The 24,855-nt window shown below is 44.4% G+C and overlaps 2 protein-coding genes across 2 annotated transcripts in view; both read right to left on the reverse strand.

The window, feature by feature from the left end:
• Positions 1-24,855, reverse strand: part of SEC24C (SEC24 homolog C, COPII coat complex component) — a 647,635-nt gene that overhangs the window by 621,949 nt on the left and 831 nt on the right. The gene's annotated exons all lie outside the window — the stretch shown is intronic.
• On the reverse strand, positions 8,652-21,485 carry EIF3F (eukaryotic translation initiation factor 3 subunit F). The gene is made up of 8 exons (XM_032788171.2): positions 21,207-21,485; positions 20,808-20,878; positions 20,177-20,256; positions 19,158-19,295; positions 16,886-16,977; positions 14,368-14,504; positions 13,520-13,633; positions 8,652-9,070 (listed from the first exon to the last, which is right to left on the reverse strand). The coding sequence occupies exons 1-8, from the start codon at positions 21,466-21,468 to the stop codon at positions 8,993-8,995; spliced, it is 972 nt and encodes a 323-aa protein (XP_032644062.1). The 5' UTR covers positions 21,469-21,485; the 3' UTR covers positions 8,652-8,992.

A 24,855-nucleotide genomic window follows, 5' to 3' on the forward strand; every position in this document is an offset into this window, starting at 1 on the left:
ACCTGGAGGACAAAGACTTTGAAGTGGGGAAGGGTGGTCCCAGGCTGGAAATGGAGTCCAGTCTGTGTACTGAGAATCTGTAACCTGCTTATACCGTGAGATATTGTTTGATTCAAATCCTGCTTAGTTTGTAGAACTTTAGACAGCAAATTTATTTTTGTTTCTTAAATTACCATCTCTGATCTCTATGGCTGCTATTTATAACAACTACAGAAAAATAGATTTGAAGTGAATAAACCTGTTTTATGTTTTACCTAAAATGGTGTTTTTTAGCTGATATGCTTGGGAAAGCTCAGTTTATAAAGGCTAGTACGTGTCCATTCCACACTGAGGGAGTGGTGAATTACTTAATGAACGTAAACTGGCCAGGCTTCTGACCAATGTAAAGACAGTACAGTTCTGACAAGCTAGGGGAAATTGGCTGGAGCCTCCCTATTGGGGGTTCATGAATGGCTAGGAGATCATTCATGTAACAGTTGCAGGAAGAACTGCAAGGTCTCAATGCATGGATGAGGCGATGGTGCAGGGAGGAGGGGGTTAGGTTTTTAGGAACTGAGGAAACTTTTGGGAAAGGGTGAAGTCCATCTAAACCAAAATGGAACCAGATTGCTGGTACTTAAAATTAAAAAAATCCTAGAGCTGAAGGAAAGCTGACAGGTGTGGAGGAACACGTTTCAGACAGACCATATTCCTTAGGGGAGGATCTATTAATGGAGATTCTTCTTGTCCTAGTAAGGAGGAGAGGATGGACGATGATAAAATACAGGTAGGGATCTGATGAGAAACAGTCAACTGAAAAACAGAGTCCCATCATCTAATTGCAGACAGCTAAGAAGTTACAACTTTTTAGAGTGCTTATATACAAAAGCTAAAATTCTAAATAATAAGATGGATATTGATATAATAGGCATCACAGAAACTTGGTGGAATGAGGATAATAAATGGGAAGCAGTAATACCAGGCTACAAAATATTTCAGAAGGAACAGAACAGGTCGTGCTCGTGAGGGAGTGGCACTATATGTGAAAGAAAGCATAAAATCAAATGAAGTAAAAATCTTAAATGAACCAAACTGTACCATAGAATCTCTACGGATAGTAATTCCATGCTCTGATAATAAGAATATAGCAGTAGGGATATATTACTGACCACTTGACCAGGATGGTGATAAGTGACTATGAAATGCTCAGGGAGATTAGAGGCTATAAAAATAAAAAACCTCAATAATAATGCAGGATTTCAACTATCCCCATATTGACTGGGAACATGTCACTTCAGGACAGGATGCAGAGAAAGTTTCTCGACACCTTAAATGACTGCTTCTTTGAGCAGCTAGTCCTGGAACCCAGAAGAGAAGAGGCAATTCTTGATTTAGTCCTAAGTGGAGCACAGGATCTGTTCAAAGAGGTGAATATAGCTGGTAACAGTGACCATAATATAATTAAATTTAACGTTCCTGTGGCAGGGAAAACACCACAGCAGCCCAACACAGTAATATTTAATTTCAGAAAGGGGGACTACACAAAAAGTTAACGAAACAGAAATTAAAAAGGTACAGTACCAAAAGAGAAATACCTGCAAGCTATATGGAAACTTTTTCTAAAGACACCTTACTAGAAGCTCAACTTAAATGTATACCCCAATTTAAAAAACATAGTAAGAGAACCCAAAAAGTGCTACTGTGGCTAAACAAAGTAAAAGAAGCAGCTAGAGGCAAGAAGGCATCTTTTAAAATGTGGAAGTTAAATCTTAGTGAGGAAAATAGAAAGGAGCATAAACTCTGGCAAGTGAAGTGTAAAAATATAATTAGGAAGGGCAAAAAAGAATCTGAAGAACAGCTAGCCAAAGACTCAGAAAGTAATTGCAAGAAAATGTTTTAAGTACATCATAAATGGTAAGCCTAGTAAACAACCACTGGACAATCGAGATGCTCAAGGAGCACTCAAGGACAATAAGGCCATTGCAGAGAAACTAAATGAATTCTTTGCATTGGTTTTCACAGCTGAGGATGCGACGGAGATTCCCAAACCTGAGCCATTCTTTTTAGATGACAAATCTGAGGAACTGTCCCAGATTGAGGTGTCATTAGAGGTGGTTTTGGAACAAATTGATAAATTAAACAGTAATACATCACCAAGACCACATGGTATTCACCCAAGAGTTCTGAAGAACTCAAATGTGAAATTGCAGTAAAATTGTAACCTATCATTTAAATCAGCTTTTGTACTAGATGACTGGAGGATAGCCATTGTGATACCAATTTTTTTAATAAGGTTCCAGAAGTGATCCCATCAATTACAGAGGCTGGTAAGCCTGACTTCAGTACTGGGCAAATTGGTTGAAACTATAGAAAACAACAGAATCAGACACCTAGATGAACACAATTTGTTGGGGAAGATTGAAGATGGTTTTTGTAAAGGGAAATCATGCCTCACTAATCTACTATAATTCTTTGAGAGGGTCAACAAGCACGTGGACAAGGGGGGGATCTAGAGGATACAGTGTACTTATATTTTCAGAAAGCCTTTGACAAGGTACCTCACCAAAGACTCTTAAGCAAAATAAGCTGTCGTGGGATAAGAGGGAAGGTCCTCATGGATTGATAACTGGTTAAAAGATATAAAACAAAGTTAGTTGTGACAGGTTGCCCTCCTTCTGGGGTGCTACTTGATGTACTGGAGTACTGCTAAACCTGTTTGTTCCCCCTTACACAGTCCTTCTGAGCCAGGCCCTCAAGTCTCCTCCTGCACACACACAGGTAGGGACACACCCAGCCGCAGAAAGACACAGACACTGAAATCAGTTCTGCATGGGAAGACTCAGCTTAGGGATTGCCCAGCACTTAAGTGCACACCCCCTCTGGAATGCAAACCCAAAACTGTATTGTCTTGCACTGCACAGAGAATGGAACAAAGTAAGCTCATAGCATTCGCTCCCTCCCTCAATACGGAAGAGGATATGCACAGCTTACCCCACCCTCCCAGTTATGAGTTCCAGAAACTGGTTTCAGAGAGGACAAAAATATGTTTATTAACTACAAAAGATCGATTTTAAGTGATTATAAGAGATGGCAAACAGATCAAAGCAGATTACCTAGGAAATGAAACAAACACCAAGCTAAGCTTAATATACTAAATAAACTGGTTACAAGTAGTAATTTCCCACCCTAAATGTTGTTTTAGGCAGATTGCAGAGTTTCTTGAAGGGAAGCCACTCTTGCTTGCAACTTAACTTCAGATTATTTCTTTCACAGGCCAGATACCTTCTCAGCCTGGGCTCAGCTCTTCTCTGCTCCTTAAGGTATGTCTTCACTAGCCATGTTAAAGCACTGCCAGGACAGTGCTTTAACATGGCTGTGTAGTCACAGAATAGCACTGGGAGAGCTCTGTCCCAGCGCTATTAAAAAAAACAACACAAAAAAAACAAAAAACCAAACACAGCCCACCTCTACGAGGGGACTAGCTACCAGTGCTGGGAGCAAGGCTACCAGCATTGGCACATAGTCTACATTGGCACTTTACAGAGCTCTGATCAGCCTCCAGAAGTGTCCCACAATGCCTGTTCTAGCCACTCTGGTCATCACTTTGAACTCTACTGCCCTGCCCTCAGGTGACCAACCGTCAGACCCACCCTCTAAATTCTCTGGGAATTTTTAAAATCCCCTTCCTGTTTGCTCAGCAAACCGTGGAGTGCTCTCAGCAAATCCTTCCAGGTGACCATGCCTCCATGTGCCAGGCGATCCCCAGTATGGAACAATGGCAAGGTGCTGGACCTCATCAGTGTTTGCAGGGGAGGAAGCTGTCCAGTCCCAGCTGTTCTCCAGCTGTAGGAATTACACCACCAGCTTCAGGCAGATATCAAGGGACATGATGGAGAGGGGTCATGACCAGGATGCACTGCAGTGCAGTGTTAAAGTGAAGGAGCTGTGGAACACCTACCTCAAAGCCTGCGAGGCAAACCGCTGCCCTCACGACCTGCTGTTTCTACGAAGAGCTGGACGCAATACTTGGGGGTGACCCCACCTCCACTCTGAAGACCACCATAGACACTTCACAGCCCAGTTCAACAAGGCAGGAGGAGAAGGAGGAGGAAAGCGGGAGCAAAGGTGCTGAGGAGGAGGGAGATAGCCCAGCATTCCTAGATGCATGCAGCCAGGAGCTGTTTTCAAGCCAGGAGGAAGGTAGCCAGTTGCAGCAGATGGTGCTTGGGGAAGAACCACCACCAAAGGAGGTGCCTGGTAAGCTGCTTTTCTTTTGGGAAGGAAGTTATTCAGTGCAGGCTCTTGGGGCGAGGAGGGTTAGGGCTGCATGCATGCCTAGATGCAGAATGGGCCGTTGACGTGCTCTCTCACATTGCAGTAATTGGCCTCAGTGATCTCTTCAAAAGGTTTCAGCCAGAACTTGGGCAATGCGCTTGCACAGGTTTTGTGGGGCTACTGTGGTCCTTGTCCCAGTTAGGCTAACTTGTCCATGCCACTGTGCGGTGATGGGCACGGGAGACCATTGCTGCACACAGGCAAGCTGCATATGGGCCCGAGTGGAAGCCGCATTGTAGAAGATAACCCTTCCTTGCTTCCCAGGTCACCCTCAACAACAAAATATCTTCCAGGCCAAACTCATGCTGTGGAAAATGTGGGGACAGTGTTCTGCACAGGGGCCCCCTGCAGCTGTTGGCTTTCCCCAAGGCACAGAACCCCAGAGGACAGTATGGGTGTAAAACCATCAGTCCCCCTTGCCCCTTTGCTTACTCACCATTTTGGGGCTCCTGTGGGTTGTGCGCTCTTGCTTTGGGACAGGTTTTTTCCTGCTATTGTGTAGACTGTGCTTGTCTTTAAGCACAGCCAAATCATTGCTCTGTCTGTTGTGAAAAATGCTGCCTCTGTTAAGTGTTGCAGTTTGGTTTTACAGATGCAAGCTTGAGATCCCAGCTGTCTTTGTTATCAATGGCTGAAAGACTCCAAAGAATCAGGAAATGGCCACGTAGAAGCCAAGACAACATGCTGCATAAAGTAATGCAGCAGTCCCTTAATGAAAATCAGAAAGTGCAGGAGTGGCAGGCGAGTGAAAGGAGGGTCCGCTAGCAGAATGCGGATCGCCAGCACGGAAGCACAGAGCAGTCATTCTACACCAACTCAGGCTGTTGCTGAACCACTCCTTGCTGCCGTAAAGGCTCCCTGTGTAGGGTTTCATGAGCCACAGTATTAAAGGATAAGCAGGATCTCCAAGGATCACAATGGGCATTTCGACTTCCCCTATGGTGATCATCCAGTCTGGGAAGAATGGCCTGTTGAGGAAGCTGCAAGCCAGGCCTGTGTTCCAAAAGTGTGTGTATCATGCATCTTTCTGGCCAGCCTGCGTTAATGTCAATGAAACACCCACAGTGATCCACAAGCGTCGGGAGAACCATAGAGGAATACCTCTTCCAATTTATGTACTCTGAGGCTAGGTGGGCTGGTGCCAAATTGGAAGATGTGATGCATACATCGCCCCTCCACAGTTAGGGAAACCCATTTGTGCAAAGTCAGCCACAATGTCATGCACATTACCCAGAGCCATGGTTCTTCTGAGCAGGATGCGATTAATGGCCCTGCAAACTTGCATCAACATGATTCCAATGGTCGACTTTCCCACTCCAAACTGGTTAGCAACCGATCAGTAGCTGTCTGGAGTTGCCAGCTTCCAGATTGCAATAGCCACCCGCAGGCAGCGCTCAACTTGTGTCCTTGAGCCGCAGGGTGGGGGCAAGCTCAGCACACAGTCCCATGAAAACTGCTCTTCTCATGCAAAAGTTCTGCAGCCATTGCTCGTCATCCCAGACTTGCATGATGTGATCCCACCACCCAGTGCTTGTTTCCAGAGCCTAAAAGCAGTGTTCCACTGCAGTGAGCATGTCCGTGAATGCCACAAACAATCTCGTGTTGTAAGCATTATGCAAGTCATCATCATCGTCGGACTCCTCACTGTCAGTTTGAAGCTCAAGGAGTAATTCGATTGCCATTCATGACATGCTGGCAAGACCCATCAGCATATTCCTCAGCAGTTCAGGATCCATTCCCGCAGACCAAAAGGGAAGACAGCACAGTACAAAAAAACATTGAAAAATGGCACTAAGTGTGCCCAGAATCACAGGGATTGCTGGGATGCAAAGCCATGCATCACAAGGCAATGGGACAGGACCCAGAATGCCCCCGTGCCGCCCTCTTCCTACAAGCCACAGCGCCAGAATTGGAAGAGGTGCTCTGTGGCATAGCTGCCCATAGTGCACTGCTCCCATTGCCACTGCAAGTGCCACAAATATGGCCACGCCAGTGCGCTTGCAGCTGACAGTGTGAACACACTGCAGCGCTTTCCCTACTGTGCTCTCCGAGGCTGGTTTAACTCACAGCGCGCTACATCTGAAAGTGTAGCCATGCCTTAAGTTTTGTTTGAAGAAATTTCAACTGCCGGACATCTAAGCATGCGTTCTGCACATTTTACAAGTTCTGCAAGTACCACCACCTCTCCTCTGCTTCCTAGGAGTTGTGTAACTTTTCTTCCAAGATGCATAGTGGAGGAGGCAAAAGTCTAATTATCACCACATTTGCAGTAATGCATGGCTTTATTTGAACAGAAGATGCACTGCCACACAAAAGGTGCCATTCTGAAATTGGTTAGAAAATATGGACAGAAAATCTATTACTGGAAAACCCAAGGAGTAGAGTTTAGGAAAAAGTTACCCAGTAACCTACAAAAAAGCCGAGTATAAGCGTGAATGGAACTGCTGGATAATTAATTTTCCATCTCCACTTAATCATATGGCAATAAGTTGTATGGGGACAGCTGGCCATAGATTACTTGGGCTCTCTTCTCTAGGAACTCCATTCAGCAATACAGCCCCTCACTGGTAAGGGCCTCCTTTCACCCCCTGCACTACATGAATACAGCCCACAAAGGCAGTTGCTTTTAATATGTAATTAGTCAATCCTACATCCAGTGTTAAGGTGTCTATTACCATTCTAAAATTTTGAAGGGCATGTATACTGTAGTTCTCAAAGTGTTACTACTTTACCTTTTCATTTTGAGAATGCTGCATTTTAATTTTGTTGTGGATAGTGCTCCATTTATGAAAAACTGGAGCTTTTAGTTATTTCAACCTGTAAAGCACTATCGGAGAAATCAAGCTTATTTCAGCATTGTTATATATCATAGTGAACTGCAAAAAGGAAAAAAAAAATTGCTTGTCCTTTTTTTTGCTTCTTTATGATGATTACAAAAAGGTTAAAAAGGTTACCCCGCCCCCAGCTTGTTTTCTTACATTAGAAATTCAGGTTATCTTGGGAGACTATGGTGATTGGAAAACTAGTAAAACTAACATCACAAGAGCTAAAAGTGTGTACCGTAAGAAAACAAGAGGGAAATGGATTTTTGTTCAGATTTGTAAAACTTGGCTTTGGTTTTAAAATTTAACTTCAGTAACTAACACACTTTGGAATAAGGAAGCCTTTGTTACAGATTCAATATTCATCCATCTTATGCTTTTAATTAAGATGTTAAGAGCACAACAAAAATCCTGGAGACCATTCAGCAATCCTTTACCAAAACAATGACCTTCTACAGGCCTTTGTCAAGTATACAGAAGCAGAGAGGGAGGACAAGACCAGTTTAAAAGTTCTTTGCAGGCCACCTTTAAAAGCCAGATTTGTAATTTGCGTCCCATTTCAGAATTTGTATCTGACAAATCTAACACAGATGGTGTCAATGCAATACTACCTTCAATGTTCCTCTTGAACTACATTTACATTCTAATGCAGTAAAATGACAAAAATGTATTTTCTGGCAGAAGTCTCATTAAACAAGCCATTCTCAGCACACCTAAACAGCCTTGCAGAGGAAACATTATTGGTTGACCCTAGAGAAAAGTCAGGTTTGCAATCAGATAGCATTACAGTTCCTCCAACTGAAAGTCTGCAGGGGATTGAAATAGAATTTCTAGGGAACATGAGAAGTTTCTAATCTACAGAATCTAGTCAGCATTATAATCTTAGGACTCACAAAAGGAAGAAGCCCATGCAATGCTCCTCTTGCTCATTTTAACTTCAAAAATTCATACTGGAGTCTTCTTTGAATCACACGTGGTGTGCTAATTTTTAGCAATGACCAGGCAAGTAAGGCATTTGCTCAATGACAGGTCTGACATCAGAACTTTTCAGCTGTCAGTTCAGTTACCAGCATCACTTCTCACCTCATTTCAATTCCTAATGCCTACTTTGTTTCTGAACACCTGTTTTCATCACCGTGAATTCTTCCCCAAATGCACAGTAACAGTGTGATTCAACAGACAGCTGACTTGCAGCTGATTGTACCACTCCTGCTCACATTCTGGTGCCAGGGAAAAGCTACTGTATGGAAACAGTAACAGAAACAATAGACATATAAGATGATCGTTCTGAAGACCTGTATGAGGAGTGTTTTCCCTGACCAACTGCCCTCTGGTAACCATGAAGGCACAAATGCAGAACTGAAGGAAGGTAGAGTGATTGACCCCATAGGGATCTACAGAACTTGGTGCACTCCTATGTGCTCTACAGTTTCCTCTCCTGAGATCGATTATTGTTTTTAAGAGATACCACAACCACATATTGAGGAAGACACACCTATGGATGCAAAGTCACTCTTATCAGTGGAATGGAACTTTTATTTAGAATCAATAATCCTCACAATACAATGCAGTTGTGTTTGTTATATCAATGTGTAACCTGGGACAGCAGCTCATGAGCCCTAAAGAGTAGCCATCAATTCCATTTCAATAATGGGCTCACACCCATTGATTCAATATCTGAACCACAGTGGAAGGGTTTTTTGGGGCAGAGGTGGGAATCAGAGAGATATGAGGGAATACTGAATCATTTAGGCAATTACATTAATGTCCAACTAAATTCAATAGCAGAACAGACTGCAGTGAGAGTAGCTCTGCTGTATTTTCAGGCTCTCAAGTGAGAGAAGGCAGTGAGTCCATCATAAGCTCAGAAGTTTTTCATTGAGAGCAATCTGTGACTGAGTGAGATTTGCCAAGTAGGTCACCATCAGCAGGTCCTGAGAAAGAGAAATGGACAGCAGTTAGGCTGATTAGTAGAATCAAACAGAAGAGAAAGTGGTGATGTCAGATAGATGTGAATTTGTGTAATTAAAGCAATTTACAAACAGTGCAGTTGCCAAGCACCATTCTTCAGAGTGACACTGTTGGTTTTACAACTTAGTTTCCACCTCACTCACCAATGTGGAATACCTTGCATTCATGTAATACTCGGAATTTACAGTGCTTTTTATCTATAGTCCTCAGAGCACTGCAAGCATTATCCTTATTTCACAGATGGAGAAGAGAAGGTATATACTGATTAAGTGACTTGGACAAAGTCACACAAGTCACTGAAAATCAGGAATATAAATCCTGATTCCCAATCCAAGTGAGAAGTAGCAACTTTCATCTTAAGAATCCCAAACCACCTTACACAGAAGTGATTCTCTTTATCCAGCAATGAATTGAAGCAGTTGTTTGAACGACACATACCACCACTACACAAGGCATTAGGACAGAAAGTGAATGCTCCAGTCAATCAAAACTGCAGGGGGAAATGAAGGGAGACCTAGCTAAAATCAAATATTGGTAGTTACATGAACACGGGGGTCGACAACCCTATCCTTAGGGAAAGTGATCGGGGCCTTTGTTGGTATAGCACCTTCAGCAGCCCCTGCACCCCTCCAAGGCAATGCCTGGGGGAATACTGGGTCAAAACCAACTCTGAGGAAATGCTCCTACTGAATCAACACCACCACCTTCTGCAGCAACTAGCTGATCCCTGGATGTCTCCCATCCAACTGCTGAACTAGCCTGATCCTGCTTATAACGCTTGCCACCTTTACAGAGGGTCTCAAAGTGCCTTACAGACATTACACTTGAGAGCTGGGTGTTCTAATTTATAGGTGGGCAGACTGAGGAATAGAAATTGTGACTCTCTCCACTTATCACAAGAAGATGAACTAGGGAACAAAATCTGGGCTCAGTCCCATGCTCTAAGCAATGGATCCACTCAGCTTAGCTTGTTAGAGCTGACGGACTCACAACATAAAGTGGTACTGATGTAGGTTTATCATAGGCAACGCAGACATCACAGAAATAGTCTCTTAAAAAAATCTGAAGCCTAAGGTTACCAGACAAAAATATTAGGCATCTCACCTTTTATCGCAGTTGCCAGTTATCTTTGAAGTCCAGTCTGCAGTAAGATCTGGCTATTTACACAGTTATCCTAAATATTTCATGTCTCAAAAGACTCTAATAGCTTTCAGGTTATTCACATAATTCCTAGCAAGTTTAAGAAGGATTCCTTTGCCTTTAATTATTGAAAAGGCTGCCTTAAGAAGTTCCCTCATCTCTCCCAGGTAGCTCTGCCCTCCTATTTCCATTTTTTGGTGACTAGTTAACAGTTTCTCTAGTCACCAGCCTGATTTTGCCTTTTTCGGCCCTCTCTCTTTATAAGGCTCATTCCCTCAGCCTAACCTGACAAGTTACTAAGAATCCTTGTTTACATCATATACTCAGCCCTAAAGAATGTGATTGTTGGAGACTGGGAAAGGACATCTTCCACGATATAGACGGAAAATCCCTTCTCTCTAGATGGATAGAAATTCCACACTTGAATAGTAAAAAGAATACAGCAGCAGGAATATACTACCAACCACTTGAGTAGAATGGTGTAGGTGATGGAAATGCTTGGCGATTAGAAACACTATGAAGACAGAAAAGCCAATAATAACGGGGATTTCAGCTCTCCCCATATTGACTGGATGTGTCATCTCAGGATGGGATGCAAAGATAAAATCTCTAGACACCATTAGTTACTGCTTCTTGGAGCAGCTAGTCCTGGAACCCACAAGTGGAGAGGCAATTGTTGATTTAGTCCTAAGGGAAGAACAGGGTCTGGTCCAGGTGGTGAACACAACTGAACCTTTCAGCAATAACGACCATAATGTAATTAAATTTAACATCCCTGTAGGGGGAAAATATTCCAAAGAAACCCACTGCGGTAGCATTTAACTTCAAAAAGAAGAACTAAACAAAAATGTGAAAGCTATTTAAATAGAAGTCAAAATGAACAGTCACGAGACTGAAATGCCTGCAAGTTGCATAGGAACTATTTAAGAATATAAAATAGATGCTCAAACTAAATGTATACCCTAAATAAAAAAACCACAGTAAGAGGACCAAAAAATGCCACAATGGCTTAATAAGAGTGCAAAAGAGGCTGTTAGAGACAAAAAGACATTCTTTAAAAAATGAAAGTCAAATCCTACTGAGGAAAATAGGAAGGGGCATAACCTCTAGCAAGTCAGGTGTAAAAGGATAATATGGCAGACCAAAAAAGAATTTGAAAAGCAATTAGCAAAAGAAACAGCAAAATAAATTGCAAGTACATCAGAAACATGAAGCCTGCCAAACCACCAGTGGGGCTACTGGACAATTGAGGGGCTAAAGGATCAATCAAGGAAGACAAAGTCCATCACGCAGAAGCTAAATGAATTCTTTGCATAGGTCTTCACTGCAGAAGATGTAAGGGAGATTCCCACATGAGCCATTCTTTTAAGGGAACAAATCTGATGAACTGTCCCAGATGGATGTGTCAATAAAGGTGGTTTTAGAACAAAGTAATACATTAAACAGTGATATGTCACCAGGACCAGATGGGATTCACCCATGAACTCTGAAGAAACTCAAATATGAAATTACTGAATTACTAACTGTGGTATGTAACCTATTGCCTCAATCAGCCTCTGTACTAGATGAGTGGAGGACAACTAACTTAAAGCTGATTTTTAGAAAAGGCTCCATAGGTGATCCTGACAGTTAGAGGCCAGTAAGCCTAACTTTAGTACCAAGCAAATTGGTTGAAATTATAGTAAAAACAGAATTCTAAGACACACAGATGAACACAATATGTTGGAGAAAAGAGTCAACACTGCTTTTGTAAAGGGAAACCATGCCTCACCAATCTATTAGAATTCGTTGAGGGTGTCAACAAACGTGTGATCCAGTTGATCTAGTGTACTTGTACTATCAGAAAGTCTTTGACACAGTTCTGCACCAAAGGCTGTTAAGTAAGGAGTTATAGGATAAAAATAACATTCTTTTGGATCAGTAACTCATGAAAAGACAGGAAACAAAGGGCAAGAATAAATGGTCAATTTTCACTATGAATACAGGTGACTAAGAGGGTCCCTGAAGGTTCTGTACCAGGACAAGAGCTATTCAATGTAGTCATAAGTGTTCTGGAAAAGGGAAGGGTGGGGGGACAGACAGTGAGGTGGCAAACTTTGCTGACAATACAAAATTACTCCATATAGTGAAGTCCAAAGCTGACTGTGAAGAGTTACAAAGGGATCTCACAAAACTGGGTGACTAGGCAACAAAATGGTAGATGAAATTCAACGTTGAAAAGTGCAGAGTAATGCACACTGGAAAACAATCCCGACTGTACATACAAAATGATGGGTCTAAATGGATAATTCTCTGAAAAATGTCCACTCAATGTGCAGCGGCAGTCAAAAAAGCAAGCAATGTTGGGAATCATTAAGAAATGGATAAATAAGACGACAGAAAATATCATACTGCCTCTATATAAATCCATGACATGCCCACATCTTGAAGACTGCATGCAGGTCTGGTTGCCCCATCTCAAAAAAAGAATTGGAAAAGGGTCAGAAAAGGGCAACAAAAATTAGGGTTATGGAACAGCTGCCATACGAGGAGGGATTAATAAAACCGGGACTTTTCACCTTGGAAAAGAGATGACTAAGGGGGGATATGATAGAGGTCTATAAAATCATTACTGGTGTGAAGAAAGTAAATAAGGAAGTTTTATTTACTCCTTCTCATAACACAAGAACTAGGGGTCACCAAAGGAAATTAATAAGCAGCAGGTTTTAAAAACAAACAAAAGGAAGTATTTTTTCACACAATGCTCAGTCAACCTGTGGAACCCCTTTCCAGAGGATATTGTGAAGGCCAAGACTATAACAGGGTTCAAAAAAGAACTAGATAAGTTCATGGAGGATAGGTCCATCAATGGCTTTAGCTGGGATGGTGTCCCTAGCCTCTGTTTGCCAGAAGCTGGGAATGGGTGACAGGGGATGGATCACTTGATTACCTGTTCATTCCTTCTGGGGTACCTGGCATTGGCAAACTATGGTGGAAGAGGCAGGATACTGGGTCTAGATGGACCTTTGGTCTGATCCAGTTACACTCGGGGGGGGGGGGGGGGGGGGGGGCGGTGTACTGGCAGATCTCAATCTCTCTTTATTTGTTAATTGTGAAACCAGGCTGACAGATGAGAGGTCTGTCCTTCCCCCCTCCCCCCATCTCCCATAACCCAGAGAGACAGGTAAGCAATAGAACTGCTGTGGATCCCCAGTGGATCCCAGAGAGATTCCTCATGAGAGAGATTTCCAGTATTCATGAAACACCCAGAAGAACTGAGTAAGAGGACTCACATTAATGTTGCTGTTCAGCATTGTCTCAAAGTCCTCCGGTGAAATCTTTGGCACCTGGTTAATAAGATCCATCAGGAAGCGCCCAACAGTATTGTCAGCAGCCACTTTACCAGACTAACCATAAAAATAAAGACATTTTAGAATGGCCAAGATACAAGAAACTTACTGCACAGAACAGGAAGAGCCGAGACATACAAATGCAGGGACAGCTCTCATCCTCTCCTGTATAAACTGGATTAGATTAATAAATTCTTTGTGATCATCTGGTCTTATCTCTTGTGTTAACACAGGCCATAGAACTTCCCCCAAATAATTCCTAGAGCAGATCATTTATACAAACATCCAATCTTGATTTAAAAATTGTTAGTGATGGAGAATCCATCATGACCCGTGGTAAACTGTTCCAATGGTTACTCACTGTTAAAAATGTGTGCCTTATTTCTGGTCTGAATTTGTCTAGCTTCAACTTCCAGCTGTTGGAGTGTGTTACAGCTCTTGGCTAAATGGAAGAGCCCATTATTAAATGTTTGTTCCAATGTAGGTATTTATAGATTAATCAAATCACCCCCAGGACTTAAGCAGCTCAATTTATGTAGCTTAACAAAGGGAAGGTTATCACTACAAGACATAATCTTGTTTTCTAATCCTTTAATCATGGCTCTTCTCTAAAGATTCTCCAATTTATCAACATCTTTCCTGAATTGTAGGCACCAGAACTGGACACAATATTCCAACAGTGCCAAATACAGAGGTAAAATAACCCTCTACTCCTACTTAAGATTCCCCTAATGCATCCCAGAATCATATTTCCTCCTTTAGCCACAGCATCACACAGACATTAGCCTTACCAGCACATCCTCTGCATACTGAAGCACTGTGCTCAGGGTATCCTGGATCCGGGCTGACGCGGCCCCCACCTGCTGCAAGTCACTGGACAAGCCAATCACTCGATTGGAACTCAAACAGGTTTTCATGATAAGATCAACTGTGAGGAGAGAGATGCTGAGAAACTGGCTGGCACAAGGTCAGCTTTAACCACCAACCACTCCCCAGAGATTTCTAGGATGACAACTGCTTCAGCAAAACAGGAAATGCTTTTCCAGTGCTGCCTTTACTACTAATGTAATGCTGGCATTTACACAGGGATATGTATTACTTCTATGCCACTGTGCAATGCAGAAATTAGTGCTTTTTGTGCAGAATTTCCTTCCCCCCCAGAGATGGACTGCAGTGCTGCTGGCTGTGACTAGCGGCTGCTGGATGTGGCAGAGCACAGCTTGCACACAGAAGATATTGTCAGGGGGATGGAGAGGGAGCTACAGGGATCCAGGCAACAGCAGTTCCAAGCATGATCTGAGGGAAGGAGGCAGTGACCCGCAGGAAACTCCACACAAACCTGGCACTGAGCATCAAGCTCTCTCCCCCCTCTGGATCCCTGAGCTCTGAGGGGTAGAGGGGTTGATGTCTGTGCCTGGGAGGTGGGAAGGAGGAGAGACACGGATGACATGGCTGGTTTATGGTGGCGGGGGGATTCAGGTGTATTGGCTTGTGGTGGGCACATGGCTGGGTTCTGGGGGGGAAAGGCTGTGGCTGTCCATACCCCCAGCTGGGCTGTGGGGAGGAGGGGGCAGAGAAACAGGAACTCAGCTGTATAGAGAGTTTTTTTTTTTTAAACCCTCTACTCCTAACGGAATTTGTGTATCTGTATTGTCAGAGACATACTTGCTGACACGTATTTTTAAATAAATCACCAAAATAATTAAAACTGGTATGATTATGTAGTGTTCTTCTTGACAAATAAGATTTGCAGAATTTTAAAATATTGTATGCAGAATTTTTATTTTTTGGCACAGAATTCCCCCAGCAGTAATTTATTAGCTGCATGGGGGAGCAACGGAGGACCCAGGCACATGTTCCATTGACCTTAATGGAGAATGCGGGTGCTCAGAACATCTAAGAATCAGAGCACTTAATGCCTAAACATGAAACCGTATGCACCCAAGCTTGAAAATTTTGGCCTCCATCCTGAGAAGCATCAGATTACTATTTGGTCTGAAAAAGAATGAGGGGTTCCAGACATTTTGCTCAGCCTTCTTTTCCCAGGTTCAAGCAATGACAATGCACCCCCCTGGCACCTAGTACAGTTACAGCCTCATTGTGCAACTCATACACTCCAAGAAGTCCCAATGACATCTTCAACATGTCCCTTACTCATTTTCACATCCAGTAATCAGAAATTTGTAAGTTGGCCTCATGATACATGCGGTCTGACTTTAGTAGGGGCAGCTTAAGGGACACTAATACTTTGAAATTGAGTTCTTAAGAGTTAATAGCAAAGCCCTTTTTTGGTGGTTTTACAGTCACATTTTCCAGTTCTGTATGTTTCTCTCTCACAGGTTGCTGGAAGAGACTCTCACAAATTGGAAACTGACTACACCAGCGGTCCCCATACTTTTTAGGTTGCATGCCCCCTTACCTCTGTCCATGCCCCGGATCCTCACTGCTGGGCTAAGGGGGCTGGCAGCCAGGGCTAAGGGGGCTGGCAATAGAGCTGGGTGGTGCTCCGTCCTCACCCACCAGGGGAGCTTGCCTGGGACCCAGGTGGCCCCCAAAAAAGTGTTCCTCTGCACCCCACAGTTTGGGGACCTCTGGACTACACAGAGTGCTGTCAAATAGATGGACTGTTTGAAATAATTCTCCAAACTCTGGTATACAATCTCAGGAATTCCCTGCTGTTTCAATCAATTGACATGAGAAAAGTCACATTAAACATGCCAGGTACTAGGCATGTATGTAATCAAGGCTGACTGCCTTATGAAAAAAAAAAAGACCACTGCTGACCCATGGATGAGAGCCCCTCTCTCCCCCATGTCTTTAATGTTAGGAACAGACATCTTTGCCTTTGTCTCTCCCATTTTGTCTATAATCTCTGTGTCTTTACAGTGGTTTTGTGGCCTGACCTTTTGATACTTGGTTGTTTCTTTTCTCCACCCTCCCAGATCCCATTTTCTAATCCATTCACAATCCTCCATCATACCCCACAGCTCATTGCTCTGCATTCACTCCACAACTCCGACATCTGTGCCACTCTGCCCCCAAAATGCTGGGCCACTTCGACTTTCACCAATCCCCAGAACCCTGTCTGACCACCATTTCATAAGCACTGAACAGCAACAAGAAATCCTCTAATATGGGGAGTAGGGAAACAAAGAGGATGAGGCACTGAGCACTAAAGGTAAAGACTTCTGTAAGAGGCACTCAGGTATGCAAGCTAGGGATGCAGATCCCTGCGATCCCCAGACACACAAATCAAGCACCCAAATGCTTAGGTTGGTTAGGACCAACAAGAAGAACAAGCCTGCTTACCTCCTATCCGCTCAGTGTCATAGTAAACATACTTCACTGTCAGAGGTGTGAACATCACCCCCATGGTCTTACCAGGGACCCCCATCGGAGCACTAGAAAAGACAAGATTTACATAACATAGTATAAGTAATAGCCAACACAGATATGCCAACAAGTAATGCCAAACCAATTTCACATCCTTCTTTGACAGAGTTACTGGCCTACTGGGTATGAGGGCAGCAGTAGACATGGTATGACATTCCCATTAAGAATACAGGGAAATGTGGTCTAGATGAAATGACTATCAAATGGCTGCACAACTGATTGAAAAAACCCTATTCAAAGAGTAATTATCAATGATTCACTGTCAAACTGGAAGTGCATGTCTAGTGGGGTCCCGCAGGGTCAGTCCTAGCCTATTACTGCATAATATTTTCATTTATGACTTGGATACATATAAAATTTGCAAATGACATCAAACCAAGAGGGACTGCAAGCACTTTGGAAGACAGAATTAGAATTCAAGAACATCTAGATAAATTGGACCATAATGAATAAGATGAAAATCAAAGACAAGTGCAAAGTACTTCACTTAAGAAGGAAAAATCAAACACATACAAAATGGGAAACAACTGGCTAGACTGTACTGCAGAAAAGGATAGTGAAGCACAAACTGAATATGAGCCACCAATATGATACAGTTGTGAAAAAGGCTAATATTCTGGGGTGTATTAACAGGAGTGTCGTATGCAAGACATGGGAGATAACTGTTCTGCCATACCGCAATGGTGAGGCCGCAGCAGGAATACTGCAGCCAGTTTTGGGTTCCACACTAAGAAAGAGATGGATAAATTGGAAAATCCAGAGAAAAGCAACAAAAATGATCAAAGGTTTGAAATCTTGACTTATGAGGAAAGGTTAAAAACTGGGCATGATTAGTCCTGAGAAAAGACAACTGGAGGGAGAACCTGATAAGTCTTCAAATACGTTAAGGGCTGTGATCATTCTCCATGTCTACTGAAGGTAGGACAAGTAGTAATGTGCTTAATTTGCAGCAAGGGAGAGTTAGATTAGGAGAAAATTTCTAACTATTGAGATAGTTAAGTATTGGAATAGGCTTCCAAGGGAAGCTCTGGAATCCTCATAATTGGATGGTCTAGGTCAAGGATTCTCAAACTTCATTGCACCCAGCCCCCTTCCGCCAACAAAAAACCCCATGACTTCAGGAAGCAGGACTGAAGCCTTAGCCTGCCGGAACCCCATCACCCCGACTGAGGGACGAGCAAAGTCCAAGTCTCACTGTCCTGGGCTGGGGTGGGAGGAGGGAAGAAGAGTGAAGAGCCTAAAAGCCCAAGGGCTTCAGCCCCAGGCAGGGGCCTATAACCTGAGCTCTACTGCTCAGGGCTGAAGTATTTGGGCTTCGGCCCTGAGGGAGTGTGGTGGCTTGGGCTTTAGCTTCGGCCCCAGGTGGCAGGGCTTCAACTTTGGCCCTGAGTCTGAGCAAGTCTAAACACCAGCTCTGGCAACCCCATTAAAATGGGGTCACAACCCACTTTGCGGTCCTGACCCACAGTTTGAGAACCAATGATCTAGGTATACGTGGTCCTACCACAGTGCAAGGGGATGGACTAGGACGACATCTCAAGGTCCTTCCAGTCCTATATTTCTCTGCTTTGCAGACAAACCTATTCAAAAGAAGGGGACAGTAACCCTTTATCTGGTTTGCTTCCCCTTCACTGAAGCAGAAGAGACTGAGCAGGTTACTTGTTCTCACCAAGAACCGCATTCATACTTCTGGGGAGCTGTAATAGTAGTTACACCATTGTTGGTCCAGAGAAATTCTAGCGATTCCCATGGGTTCTCTTTAGCACTCAAAACTTATTACACTTGCGCCTTTATAAATATAGTTTTCAATGGGGAAAGTCAAGCATTCAGATAATCAAAAGGAAATTACAGAAGTGCCATTTCTACTAACCATTCATCCGTGGAGGTCAAGCCATTCTCAAAACTTTATTAAGTCTCAACACATTTGTTAATTGTGACAAGTACTGATACAATTGTATAGATGGGAAAACCAGACTCTCAGAGATTAAATCACTTGGGCACAGTCAAAACACACAGCTGGAAACAGAATCAAGAGACCTGCTTCACAGTCTCTGTTCTAGCCAGTAGACAACATTGCCCTAATTAGGAAAATCAAGTAATTAAATCCCTCCCTACCCTAGTCTGTCCCTTTTGGTTAATCCCACTGGAGATCCTCCTTTCCAAGGCATGATCCATCTCCCCAAAGTACCTGACATAGGCTTTAATGCTCATGCGCCCATTCTGGAGACTGGTGTCCACAGTGAGGTGGATTGGATTGTGTGCTTCCCGGCTATAATACTCATGGATCAGGACAGAGTGCTCTGTAATGTCATGGCCCGTAGCATACCTTGGAAAACACAACATAAGAACATGAGACCCAGGCATCCAACACTTCACATTTCAGAAATACTGGCATATTTGCCATTGAGCAGCGATATGCCTACAACTCTGCTCTGAACACATGATCAATTTGTAGCAGGATGTGAAGGGGAAAAGTATGAGCACCATCTGCTCAGGACATCATTGCACTTTGCTATTAGATACATGAATTTAGATGCGCTTATCATTTGGCTTTGAACTGCTCTCTGATTAGAAGTAATTCAAAGCACACTATAGGAAAATAAGCTCTTAGGTAAAGAGCTACAACCCAGTTCCTCCATAAACTGACCATCAGAGCTAAAAATACAGGACTACATTAATCCAGCTGCTTTAACTGTCCTGCAGTTAATATCTTCAAAACATAATTAACTTAAATTCATTGCAGCTTGGACCTCACTGAGGTATATAAACTGTTGGCCTCCACAACAGCCTTCTGAAGAGAAGAGGAGTCAGGGTTTGTATTAATTTCTTCAGGAATAAAATAAAGCTGGATCACAGAACCTCAGAAGAGATGTAATGAGGTTCTCCACACTCCATCCCTGAGAGGTCTATGAAGTGCAGTTTCCTATATCACTTCACCTGATTTTCCAACAATCTCGAAAGAAGACTTGAGTATCAGAAAATATTGCCCCACTACATATGCTTTATTCCCTTTCCATGATATCTAGTCTCACCTTAAACAATATATCCCATTTCTTGAGGTTTATATTCTATATCTCCAGCTGTCAATTCAGCAAACTATGTTGTTTATTCAAGTCTATAATGCAGTGTACTGTATGTCAAGGTGCATAATGGTGCCACATAACTGCTAAGCACAGGTTGCATATTGCAATAGGGAAGAGGACTTACCACCCCAAAATGATTTCACTAGGGGAAACCTTCTTGTGCAGCTCATACATATTCTTGGCAAATTCCATATCGACAGCCACCTGAAAACCACAGCAAAGCAGCATGAGGAAATCAATTGCAGGAGTGCTTAAATTCAAGCAGCAGGCAGTGAAATGAAAGGTTCTTGTTGTCAATTAGACCTCAGAGAAGAATTTTCTGTTAGTAGTTACCAGTCCACTGCAAGCAGAATGAGTGCTTCATTGCCCTCCTTACACTAGGACAATTGGTGAAATCCTCCCACAAACACCCTGCCAACATACATCATGTCTAGACTCTTCTAATCATACACCTCACTCAAAGGGTAGTGAATTCTAGAGCCACATGTGCTAACAGAGACTCAGACGGATCCAGGACTTCTAGAATACCAAAGGCAAAAGGTGAAACATGCAGGAAAGGAGTGCAAACATCAGCATGATGAGATTGTTCTCACTCAGACAACTATCCTAATAGCCAAGTGAGCTAGCCCACTAATACTCAGCATCTTCCACCTGAGGACTGCAGAGTGCTTCACTGTCATGCCATTTAGTCTCCCAGCTCTCCTCTGTACTAGGATGGACACGCTCAGGGAGCAGAGGCCGAGGTCGTCACCCACCTCATCTTCAGACTCGTTGTGTGGGACCGAGAAGCAATTGGTGACTTCCACTGAGAGCTTGTCCACAGTGCCTGCAGAGAAGAGAGCGAGACTGAGAGGAGGTGCTGGGCGGGCTTAGGCACCCCAGGCCCTTCCTCGAGACGCCACCCATGTGTGAAGCTCAGGCTCCCCTTATAGCGAGGGCCAAGGTGGAACCCAGGTGAGCGAGGGGGCCTGGACCAGCCAGGGGAAGCCTAGAAACCGACACTGAGCCCTGCCACCGAGCCGGGGGAGCGGAGCCGGGGACTCTTGAGGGGGCCATTTGGGAATTGGTCCTGCTTTGAGCAGGGGGTTGGACTAGATGATCTCCAGAGGTCCCTTCCAACCCTAATGATCTATGATTCATTCTATGATTCTTACCTAGCAGGGTCCCGATAACCCGGGCCGCGCCCTCGTTGCGCCGCTCGAAGCTGTCCACGATGGAGGCCAGGATGACCGGGTGCAGCCGGACCACGCGGCCGCCGGGGAAGGGGCCAGGCAGCGCCGCGGAGACCGGCGGACCCGGGGCTGCTGCAGGGGGAGGCACAGGCGGCGCTGGGGTCGCCGCCACTGGCAGTGCGGCTGCTGGGCTTGGGGCTGCTGGGACGGGGGATGGGGACAGAACCTCAACTACCGCCGCCATTTTGTAAAGAGAGGGGCGAGACCACCCACGCCAGCAATAATAGGCTGAGCCAAGCACCTGTTACAAACTCTGCCTTCTCATTGGATGGAATATGAGTCCAGCCCTCTTCCTTCGCCTATTAACCAACTCGGAGAGGGCAGGGGAAGACCGAGCTCGCGGAGTGGGTGATGTCGTATCTAGGTCACCTCATCATTGGCTGTATTAATCATAGTTCCCGCCCCCTGACTCTCCACAAGCTTTCCCATTGGCTAGAGGTGACCCAACACTTCAGCATTCGCAAGCTCATCCATTGGCTTGGCGATGGCTGTCGCTGATGCTGGCCTGGGAGGGGTTAGGGTCAAGGGTCTCGCCAGTTTGGGGGGAGGGTACAGCCTCCTTTGCTGCCCCCACCCCGCTGCTGTCACTGGCATGGTACAGTGACCATCACCATGGTAACAAGTGCCTGACCGTCTTCTTGACTGTATCTCCCCTGTGAGGTGGGGATGGCCGCCTGGCTGTCCGCCCCATGTCGCCATCCTGCAGCAGGGGGCAGAGAGAGGGAGGCCCAGATCCTCCACAGTTGCTCATGTCAATGGGCATTTGGAGCCTAAAGGCCTGTGAGGAGAGGTGCCTAAGTGACTTGCCCCAGCTCACCTGAAGTCTGTTGTAGAGCAGGAACTTGGACTCAGGTCACTCTGTATCACAGGCTTGTGCCCCAGCCATTAGACTTCTCTTTTTTGCTGTCTGGCCAGATGGAAATACAGAACAGCTAATGATCAGTGTGCCACAGGGCCTTCTAGTATCATCACTTTCGGTTCTTGCTCTGGATTTGGCAGTGAAACCCATTCACCCTTCTAGCCTTGTTTCACTTTATTTTTCTTTATAATCACCTTTCATAATTGAGTCACTACTGCCCATGTCATGTAAACTTGAGTTCTGCAATGATCGGGTATTTTCCTAATTTGCAGAGTGATCCTCTCCCCCTTCTTCTTACTGGGAGTAGTGTCTGTAGTTGCCCCATGGCCTATGGTAAAAATGTACCTGTCTATTGCAAGTAAAATAAAATATTACATTTTTTTATTTATCCTGTCTGGCAGTAATTTTTATCTGGTTAATTGTATGGGACTGTGACTGAATATTAGAATATTATTATGATCATAATATTAATTGACTGTTGCCCCTTGTGACCTGAATGCTTAGTAAATATTTGGGGCCTTGCAGGTGGTTTCCATTAGGGAGAGAAATTGATGAAAGAGTCAGATATTTCTTTGATGCAGAGAATGTACACAAAGTCCTGTTTCCCTAAACCAGAGAGATAATTTCCTTGCTCACAGTTTGAAGCCTGCCTTCCCAGCATGCCCTGTTCCCAGAAAGGTCTGTCTTGGCTTTCTCTAAGGGCAATTCTACCAGTGTTTCTTGTGCCGTCACACACACAAAATCAAATCAGGCCCCAGCCCTTGTGTTTGTTATTAGTCCCCAAAGAAACCTCCTGGCCTGCATGGTCCAGTTTCTGCCCAGACCTTGTATGTGGTCTAGTCCTTCCAGTGTTTCAGTTATCACTAAAGAATGGGTCATTTAATTGTTCCTTCATTTAGCCCCAGTGGGAGGTGGCTAACATGTCCATCAGCTTCAATTAAGTTTGCAATTGCCCCTAAGAGCCTCCTCACCATCTAGTATAACATGCTCAATGACTCACCCCAATGTAAAAAGAATCCAGCACTTCCCTGCTTTTGCATCATATTAAAGTGGCTTTCTTTAATTACCAGAGTAACATAGCATTAACACCCCCTCTGGGAAAGCATAGGTAATGCTGCAGTGAAAATCCAGATGCTGTCTAAAAAGTTAATAACTTAATTCTATGCTAAATTGATATCAAAATATATCTTCCCTAATGTTAGAGTAGTGATGAGTCTCATCACCAGGTGATCAAAAACAAAAAACAAACAAACCAGAACCACACAGGAGAACATTTGGTTTCTAGTCTCTATGTAGAAATATATAAACCCAAGCTAAAATGAGTGACTTCAGAGATGAACTTATAGTGGGGAAAAAGAAAGGTCCACATGCTATCTCACATTTTCACAGAGAGAACAGGCAGAATTTTCACTCTTAGAAATGGTGAAGTGAGGAAAGGATTGGAGAAAACAGAATGGATTTTGAAAATTAAAAAACAGAAAAACAAGGTAGTAATTAGCTCCCAGCTCACTAAGTGAGTTAATAGCCAAGTGTTGTGGTACTGCTACCCTTATTTCTGTGCTGCTGCTTGCAGTGGTGCTGCCTTCAGAGCTGAGCAGCTGAAAAGTGGAGTAGTGGGTTCCCCTACCCTAGCCACCTTCCATCCCCTGCAGCCCTGTGAGGCAGGGAGACATATTGACTCAGCCATGGGGCTATAATGCTCTCCTCCTGCCCCAAAGGTGAGCTGGAGTGTACTTGCCACATGATACTCTATAATGAAGTGGGGATTTTCCCTTATGTTGCTGGGAGGACCATGTGTCCCAAGTGAAGAGGGGGCTGGGTTGCCTCCAGGATGCAGGGCTGACTGTAAAAGCTGGCAAGTGCAAAGTGGGAATGTCAGGTGTTGTACCTGGGCCACAAGGTGGCAAGTGGCTGCCTAAAGCCAGAGCTGGCCAAGGTGGAGGTGATCAGAGACTGGCCTGCTCCCCAGACTAAAGCTGTGGCTACACTCAAAACTTCAAATTGCTGCTGCGGCAGCATTTTGAAGTGTGAGTGTGGTAGCGGTGCCAGTGCTGGAAGAGAGCTCTCCCAGCGCTGCACGTACTCCACCCCCATGAGGGAATTAGTTTACAGTCCTGGGAGCACGGCTCCCAGTGCTGGGGCACTATTTACACTGGCGCTTTACAGCTCTGTAACTTGCTGCGCTCAGAGGGGTGTTTTTTCACATCCCTGAGCGAGAAAGTTGCAGCACTGTAAAGCACCAGTGTAGCCATAGCCTGAGAAACAAGCCTGTTGTAGGAGCAGCAGTGATCTGTATGCTATGTATAACCTGTATGCTCAAAAGATCTGTTGCACCTTCCCCCTTCCTCCTCTCCCTTGCCTTCTCTCCCTCTTTGAATAGCTGTGAAGTGGCTTTCTCCTCCCACTCCCTCCTGGAATGCTTGTGGGATGAATGGGCTGCTTGAGCAGCTGGAAGATCAGAAGAGCTCCCAGGTAGGCAAGGTGTCTGGCACTCTGATTAGGCAACGATCACACATCCAATGCATGGACACTGACCGAGGTGGAGTGTGACCAGCCAGATCCGGGCAAGTCTCTCTAGTCGCAGCCCATGAGGAGCAGACCCTTAAAAGGGGAAGGGGCCATGTGCTCAGCAGTGTACTCACAAGATTGTATCTTCCATGAAGGCCCTTTGCCTGGACCACCTGGCCCGTGGTTCTCTGTGTTGCATTCCAT

Source organism: Chelonoidis abingdonii, chromosome 16 (genome assembly GCF_003597395.2).
Source record: "Chelonoidis abingdonii isolate Lonesome George chromosome 16, CheloAbing_2.0, whole genome shotgun sequence".
In the NCBI taxonomy this organism is placed as follows: Eukaryota; Metazoa; Chordata; order Testudines; family Testudinidae; genus Chelonoidis; species Chelonoidis abingdonii.